Source organism: Coenobita brevimanus, chromosome 6 (genome assembly GCF_032717465.1).
Source record: "Coenobita brevimanus isolate Jiangsu-jjx chromosome 6, ASM3271746v2, whole genome shotgun sequence".
Classification (NCBI taxonomy): Eukaryota; Metazoa; Arthropoda; class Malacostraca; order Decapoda; family Coenobitidae; genus Coenobita; species Coenobita brevimanus.
This window is the reverse complement of record NC_136959.1, coordinates 69,796,399-69,805,645: the sequence shown is the minus strand read 5'-3', so window position 1 is coordinate 69,805,645 and position 9,247 is coordinate 69,796,399. Positions and strand designations below refer to the sequence as shown.

Below are 9,247 nucleotides of genomic sequence, written 5' to 3'. Positions count from 1 at the left end.
TGTGGGTCGAGATAATGGTCGTAATTATGTGTGTTTAGGCATGGCCACGAGTGAAAAAATCGTACATTCACTCATCACGGCTTCGGGTGGTGAACTGGCAAATGTGGTGTGAGAGCGTGAAATGAAGGTCAGTTTCATGTCCCAGATGTTCATTCACTTCCTAAAAGTTTTCACAGTTTTCTACAAGTCTCACTGCATCGATTGATCCAAACCAGTACAACAAACCTAAGCAAATAGGTAAAGATCCCAAAACAGAAATGTATTTTTCTCTTATTATAATGTCTTTTTTGTTTATGCCTGTATTTATTCATAATCGTAAACAGGGTGGTTGTGTGTGTTTTGCAAGGGAGGACCAAGATGATATTTCTGTCTGGGTCAAGGTAATGGGTGTAGTTATGCTTGTTTAGGCATGACCATGAGCAAAAAAATTGAAAATCCACTCATCACAGCAGCAGGCTCTGAACTGCTTGATGGGATGTGTGGGGGTGTAGTGTAGGTCAGTCTGAAGACATTTGGAACATTCATTCACTTCCTTAAAATTTTTGTCATTTTTTATAGGCCGTGCTGAAATGACACCTGCGGCCATTAACTCTTAGACTTACCAATGATGACTTGGGTCGTCATGCGTTTGTCAACCTCTGATGTCAGTATAATGACTTTGCCCATCATCCGATGTAATCTCTGAAGAAATATTTAGGGAGTAGTCATTTTTGTTGGATGACGGGCTAAAGTGGGTGGAGCTAAGCTTGCCACAGCTGATGCGTGCATGCTCACTTGGTTTGCACAGCTCAGTGTGGTGTGAGGTTCCTCACAGGTAGGGTGTACACTTCTTGACCTCTCACCAAACACTTATGCTTTTTTTTTCTCGCGTATATATGCAGCGTTATTATTTAAGAAAATACAATAAATAATGCATTATTGGAAAGGAAATTTATTCTGCTACATATTGAAGCAAAAAATATTATTACTTCATGAGTAGTTTTTTTTTTGGGGGGCGAATATTTTTTTAAAGGACAGTGTAAAACTTTAGCATGTCAGCTAACTTCTGCTCACTTTTTTTTTGCATTTTATTTTGTATATGTTGTCTTTTTGGACAATGTATGACAGAACAAAACTCTTCATCTTCAAAATGAGACCAAAGTGACCTTTCTATAATGAATAGTAACTTGCCTATGAGCGTCAGAAGTTAAATGTCTCTACGTGACTGTTCTGAAAGCTCTCAAGCGAGAGTTACATGCACGGCCCAGATTTATGCTCCTCCCTTCACGGGAAAGGGTTAATCGACTAAACGTCATTTGACGCTGGCGGCCACAGAGGGGTTAATCTTTTCAGACTGACTGAGATATTAGAATTGTTTCTGCATAGCATCAGACTTGTTCAGCTTAGGTGTAACCTTTCATAAAAAATGAGAAATAAATTTTTGGTCAAAGAGTGTATTTAAGTATTGTATTTGTACGAAGTCAGAGTTACTGGATTGGGAGAGACCCCCAACTTTCTGAGGGTGTATTGTTCACCAATGCTGCAGTAACATCTAAGCTGTTGAAAAAGTTCAGAACTGCATGTGATCTGGTAGTAGGTCCCTACTTGAGGCACAGAGTAAGACAACACTTGGATCACTGTCAGACATTTTTTCATGAACTTACCTGGTTGTGAAAGTTGCCGCTTGAGGTGAAAGCACATTATTTTCTACATGGATATACAGTAATGTAACAAAATGGATAGTACTAGCACTCACAATTAGCATGACTATCAGAAGTAGATCATAAACATTTGCCTGTATGAGAAACATTCCCCAACTTGCTGTCTTGGCTGGCCCTGTGGCAGATAGGATTACTGTATCATTTCAGTCAGTATACTGTATTAATCACAATGACTTACAACTATCAATAAAGGGAGTCCAGAAAAATGTATTTACACTTTAATGGCTATTTATGCCTTTGTAAGGTCTGATTCATTCTTGAATTTCCTTTCTGAAGAAAGAAATATATGCCTAACTATGAGCTGGAAAAATTGGTACGGTACTATTGCTTGATGCAAACTTATCACTGATGCATGAGATGGTATGTTATATTGGAGGTTCTTTCAAAAGTTCATGCTTCCACTGCCATCGAATTATGCACACAGGTTTCATATTCCTGGACCACTTCAGTACCAGTTATTGTTGCTCATATGTTAGTTGTACATATCCCCTTGTTTCTGAAATGGGCATTGAAGAATGACTTAGCCTATAAAAGTGGGCATAGTGGAATACTGTGTATATTTTATTACACAATTTTATTGAAAATACATGTGTCTGTGAAGATGCTCCTGGTCCTATAATGTTAGAGGCTGAGGAATATTTTACATGCAGGCACCTGTACATAGGCAGCAATGGAAAGTCAAGGCAAAAAGTACATTTGCAACGTAATATCACACCTTACAGAGTTCATACACCCTGCACAGAATTTCCACTCCCACTTCTTATTGCATCCTGCAAGCAATACTTTCATGAGAGTAAGCAAAGAATGGCTGGTCACATTACATGACTCAGGTAGATGGTAAATGCCCCTGTGTTTAGGATTCTGCAGCCAGCCATGATAAATTCAGTATGGTATAGTATCTTTATCAAGTGACGTGTTTAGTACTGTACTGTACTGTATACCTTTACAATCATCGTGCTTTTCCTCAAAATATGATATACATTAATTTCTAAAGATCCAAGGTTGATGATAAGTATGATAGGGAAAAGAAACTATTTACAGTAAAGTATCATGTGGTTGTTTCTTATCAGCAGCTGGCAGAATTGCCTCAAGGCCACTATGATGAAAACAATGAAACATCTTGCTGAAAAAAAAAAAAAAAAAAAAAAATCAAATGCATTAACTTGTGAATGTTTCAGAAGAGCTAGTTATTCAGCCAACTCATCATAGCACAAACAGTATTAATAAATATATATAATATATACAGATAATGTATATGGCACAAAAGAGAGGGAAAAAAAAAAAAAAACTCACTGTGTTAATATCACTCTATGGAGAACCTGCATATACATTATAAACATTAATGACTAATACAATAATTGCATGACACACTGTACACATCCTTTGACATAAATATCTTAATACTTGATAAACTGACTCTGCCTTTGACAATATGAGAGTGGAGAAAAAGCTTTGGTACCAAAATGGAAGAAAAGGAGAGGTGCAGAAACAATTAGAGACTTCAATTGTATATCAGCTAATGGCTTCTCGTCTGGAGATAATGGGCACTCAAGCAGCTTGAGAATACCCTACTGTACCAGTTTTTTGTCATCAAATAAGAAGAGTCTAATTGTTCAATGAAGAACTGTACTGTATGCATAAATACTGCAGTGTAATCTGATCATGAAGAGTTCAGAACTTGCATAAAATATTTACAGCTAGAACTGCCCGTGAAGACGTTAATTTTTTTTCCCATATGTTAAATATACAATGGAACAGTAATAATAATGTATATGTTAGCAGTAGTATGATCCAGGAAAAGGAACATAATAGTGCGGTGCAGCAAAAAAGTGTCCTGCTGGAAGCCACAACATTGTTTTTATTTCACAGCACAGAATATATAATAAAGGTGTTGAATGTTCGTGCCTTTTATTGTAAGGTGAACTGTATAAACTGTTAACTGAGTATCAAGTCATTTTCCTTTTGATTTATTTTCCTCAGACATGAATTATGTTTGCCATCAAAGTATCATTAATGTAAGGAGTTTCTTAAACTTTAGAACTCAGAAAACTTCCCAGTGGCAGGTAAAATTGACAGTAGCCAGGCAAAAAACAAAAGTTATTACCCGAGGTTTGTTAATTATAATATGAACCTCTGGAGGCTTCTGCAGGCTTCCCAGTAGTGAGTAAAATCGTCTGTTAGCCAGAGTAACATAAGTTGTCTGCCAAGGTTTAAGAGTTATTGCAACCTCTGCAGGCTTCCTTGTGGTGTGTAAAATCATCTAGCATTATCCAGAGGAAAAAAGACAATTTGTCAGCTGGTGCTGAATAGTTACATATTAACATTTTAACAGTAGTTTAATACCCTTTTACACATTGCCTTTTAAATGTTGGTATTTGTTGACACACATACTGTACTTGTATCTGTTGTACAGTCAGGCCTTGCTATACATTTTGCAATACGATTAGTCGCTAGAATGATGAACTAAAAGTTATATCCAGTTTTGCTATGACATTAGAAAAATGATTGTGAATTCATTAGACCGATACATTCTGGTGGCCACATGCAACAGTCCCATGCATATAGCCTAAAGGTGCCTCCTGCGTAAGCTGATATTCAGCTGTTTGAGCCGAGATGGCCTCCCAGTGTTTACATTCACTGAGATCATCTCCATTTTGTTCCAGTTTGTGCATGAAAGGCCACTGAAACACCACTGTTATTGTCAGATAACAGTGCAGGTGCATAACAAACAATTCTGTGTGCATGATTAAATGGAGTGATAACCATTTTGTGTGAAATACTGGAACTTGTTACTGCAGTTGGAAATCATGTCTCCCGTGCATATGTGGTGCCTTCTGCACAAGTCGACAGTCAGCTGTTTGAACCAGTATGGCTAACAAGTGCTTACATTGTTTGTGATACCCTCCTTTTCATTCCATTTCATCTGTGAAAAGCCATTGAAACACTGTTACCATTGCCAAATAACAGTGCAATTGCATAACAGAAACAGTAATACCCCAATATATGATACCCCTAGATGCGATACACCGGCTTAGCAATGGGGATACAAATACCGCCAGTGCCCCTCTGAAATAACTCATTTCCACTGCTGTCACTCCTGACTTCTGTCCATCCAACAAGGTCTAAGCTTTGCTTCCACACGTTAGAGTGGGGATCACAGTGCTATCATGCCACAATCTTTTTATGTCTGCGCTCATTTCCCTGTTTTGTATCACTGTTTTCATTGAACCAGCAACCTTTCTTCCCTGTTGAGCCCTTTCAAACACTTCATCTTTAAAACTTCCATCCTTAGTCATCACATTACTCAAGTACTTATCACTCACATTTTCCATTCCCTCACTATTCAGTCTCAATGGGCATTCAGTGACATCATTTTAAGACCACTATTTTACTCTTCCCTTCATTCCTCTGGCAGTACCTCTAAATTTTTGTCCTCCAGGAGGAAGGTATGGAGGTACAGAAAGTCTAATTGTAATGGTCCTTTCAGCCAAAGTAATATGTCTCCAGTGCTCAACCCTGTACCTCTCAATGGAACCTATGCAGCATGATTAAAAGCAAGTGAGACTCCTCCCTGGGCATTTCCACTGCCAGCTGCATACCACAGAGTTGTAAACCATCTACATCAGTAGGACAGAGCACATACACTCAGTCCACAGGGCATTTTAACACTTGCCAGAAAAGCATTGGGGTAGATCAGTTTTCTGCTCACCCCCTCCAGTATTACAGTAATAGGAAAAAGTGACTCAGTCATTCACATAAGCCTTGGGAAGTTCATACTGCAATGTCTAATGGTCGCATTATGATCAGGTTCTATAATTTTGTTAATTATTTAAGTTCTGTAAATTCCAGTGCTTTATGGAGGTCAGACTTACAGAAGTCAGGTTCTTTGCCAAAATTATCGCATTCTTATGTTCAGTTACTGAGTTGGCTGACCTCACTTCTACCCCACAGGTCAGGTTTGTGATGTCAGAAAATTTGCATCATCAGTTTACCATAGACTACTTCCTTAATCATTTTCCTACTGATGGGATAGTTCAACAAAGTCTGTGGGCATTCCTCAACCCCATTTTAAGATTTTAATCACAGTCTAAGGTTTTAACCTCTACATGTGGTGAGGTCCTTCCATTTTATTTATTTTATTTATTTATTTATTTTTGTTATTATCTTTTTTAAGGCTTCAGTTTTTTACATTTCTGAGTCTTTATTGTAGTACAGCTGCTACTTTGTAACCATTTACTCATCTGTGTATGGTTATCTGTGATTTCTGAAAATCGTGAATACAAATTTTCCATTCATTTTCTTATGTTTATAAAGGCTCCAGCATGCTTGTATGAATTGGCCTTGGTCACTGAATGGCGACTTTTCATGTGGCTTGATCTCTGGCAGCCTCTTTTCGGTCTTTTGTCCCTGAGGTCTCACCATGACCTCAGCCAAGGTTTTTTTATACCCTTTTTCTTGAGAGTCCACCAATAAAGGGATTATCATTTAAACTGATGGTTCCTTACTTCATAGGTTTATCTCTCTTTTAGGAGGTGTCTCCACTTATCCCTCTTCACAGTTATCTTATCATCCTCATCATTTTGTTAGCATCTCAGAATAATTACTAAAGAGAAAGGGGGAAGCTGAAGTTCTGTTTGGGAAGGGAAATGCCACTTCTCTTGTTTAGGCATTTTTGCATGAACTTCCTCCAGCAGATGGGATTCATAACTGCAGGCAGTGCACCCTGCCAAGACCAGTAAATTTGCGGGTTATAGGATAAAACCCTCAGTTTGCTTGCCTAAATGGTACAGTGCTCCCCTCCTTCCTTCACAGCTCATACCTTTATGTAAATGTCAGGACCAACTTGTCTAGCCCCAGGTTCTTATGCTTCTTATGGGGCTACATAGGATTGGATGAAGGATGGAGATTGGAATCATTTATTAACAGCTGAGTAGCAGCTGGCTCACACATTAGCTGTCTTTTAGGTCAACTACAACTGACATGGAGGAAGTTCATGGGATTATGTACATGCGTAGCTGATGTTTTTCATTAGCGTTTCTATTCTTTACTGGGCAGATCATTTTACTAGTAGCCCTGAACTGGTTCGAGATGCGAGTAGTAGCTTCAGGCACCGAACTCATCATTATCTAACTGAAGTGTTTTGGCAGCTACATAAACATTTATATAATAATGATAAGTAACGAAGACTGGGCAGTTCTAGAATCATAGACTACTCAAAAATCCTACAAGGCAGTGACTTATGTGGGGGTTTGGGCAGTGCTGTTCACACAAATTATTTGCAGCCTCAGTTATCATTCAGTGCACTTACTGTATAACAAGCTGTGGTTGTTTCCTTTAATTCTGGAGTAAAATTTACTTTACTATTATATATCATTATCATGCACTGAAGAATATTTGAAACTCATTTCAGTGCACAAGATCATGTAGTATGTCTGACTTTTATTATTCAGTAACTGGAAGCCAGAAATACCTGTACTCTAGAAAAGAAATAAAGTACTGCATAACACTAAATAATTCTTAAAAATATTAAATTTTCATAAATTCATGGACTAGGCATCACCCTCAGTACCTATCAAGGAAGTTCATACTTAAATTAACTGACTTAGTCATCATTTAAAACACATGTTGAACTAAAATTCATAGATGCACACCATAGTCCACAGTTGAGTAAAGCAATTGAATGAATTCCTTTTTGACAATTTATGTACATGACAAATAGGCAAAACATATTGATGCCAAACTACCATAACTATGTGGCATTGGTTAAAATGGTAACAGCCAATCCTTTTATTTACTCCTTTGGTTCTTTGGTGGCCCCAGAGGGCCTAAGGATCATCCTTTAAAACAAATATGGAAAACCTCCAATAAAACTTGTTTGAAACCTACATTCACTACCTCAGATTATCACTATATTAATCACTGGCAGGAGTTGCTTATCACAAGAGTTGTGGATGGTTGTTGGTTTGTCTGATTTGACAGTCACTACTTCAAGCAACTCAGTTTTGCTTAAAGATATCTTATTTCATAATGGTTTTGTATCTTGTAATGGCATTTTGTAGCTTATTCTGATAGCAAGGACAATAAAAACAGCTTGTGCACACACACACACACACACACACACACACACACACACACACACACACACACACACACACACACACACACACACACACACACACACACACACACACACACACACACACACACACACACACACACACACACACACTAGAAAACTTCAGTTTGTCTCCACTGCTCAAACAAACACCAGTTTGATATTACAATACATACTGTAACTCTTAATATGGCTCAGTGTTAAACACTGAAGTTGCAGTCCTTATGTGGCATTCCAGTATTTTTTCCCACCCAGAATGGTAATTATTACGTCTTATTCATTCTAGTCTTCACAGAAGGAAAACTCTTTCCTTTCCTGACATAAAAGTGTAATGTAATCCTCTTTCCCATACATGACAATATTCTGTCACTTTCTAAACATCCACATATGTGGCTGAGGAGTGCTGACGCCTGTGATAATTGCTGTAGTGGTGGTGGTGGATATTCTGATGAAGGGTTGTAGGAACATTTGGGAGAGCAGGAAGGGAAGAAGATGAACTGGATGTAGCTGAGGGCAAGGCCGGTGTTAAGACTTGGACCCAGGTGTGGTTGGGGAGTTTGTGTCGAGGGCGCCCAGGGGGTCTGATTGTAGCAAACCAGCCTTCTCTTCCTGAGCTCCTAATCCCACTACTGCCCTTGTTGCTTCCTCTGTATAGAGGCTCTCGTACACTGGGTTTTTGAATGTCGTCGGCTGTTGGAATGGACAAAAATCAGATATTAGATTACAAATATAAATGTAAATGGATCCCTTGTTACATATGCAAAATACTTTAAGATAATGTTTCACTCCTGTAGTCAGTCACTGATTGCACCTAATGTTCTTGACTGTGGTTAACTCCACTGTGATTGGTAATATAATTAGAAGCTAACCGCCAGATTTCTTAAGGAACTGGAGGGGGAAGCACGCAACTGGTAATGCAGGTACAGAGTTAGGCTTCAGTCATATCAGAACATGTTGTGCACTAGCCAGCTATTTTCTGTAACCCCTTTAGAGCACAAAAGAAGTTCAAAAGTTTACTTTTCAGGAGATGTTTACTGCCATACTAGCCATCTTGGAGTTATGATGGATACTGTACAAGGGTATTTCTTTTCTTGGGAAAGTCTCTCCACCACACAGTACTTGTATTTTATCAAAACAAACTGTACATCATTGGTGTCCACATTAATTGATTTTAACATTAACTTGAAAAAATAAATGAAAACATGGAATTATGAATACATTTTTGCACTCGGTAATAAACAGGTATACTGTATTATAACTTGAAAAGATAAATGAAAATGTGGAATTATGATTACATTTTTGCACTCACCAGTAAACAATTATATAAACATATAGTATTAAAAGAAAAGATGAAGGCAAACAGCAGATGATAAGTAGGTGCCAGAATGCTACTCAGCGTGTAGGGCTGTCTAATCATAGCTAATTACTAGGA

At 38.1% G+C, this 9,247-nt stretch overlaps 1 protein-coding gene across 1 annotated transcript in view; it reads right to left on the bottom strand.

Moving 5' to 3' along the window:
- Window positions 1–8,220: 8,220 nt before the first annotated feature.
- Window positions 8,221–9,247, bottom strand: part of LRP1 (LDL receptor protein 1) — a 335,280-nt gene continuing 334,253 nt past the window's right edge. Inside the window, exon 81 of the mRNA XM_080272895.1 lies at window positions 8,221–8,505. Within this exon, the coding sequence (XP_080129021.1) occupies window positions 8,341–8,505 (165 nt within the window). The 3' untranslated portion in view covers window positions 8,221–8,340. The remainder of the gene's footprint in view (window positions 8,506–9,247) is intronic.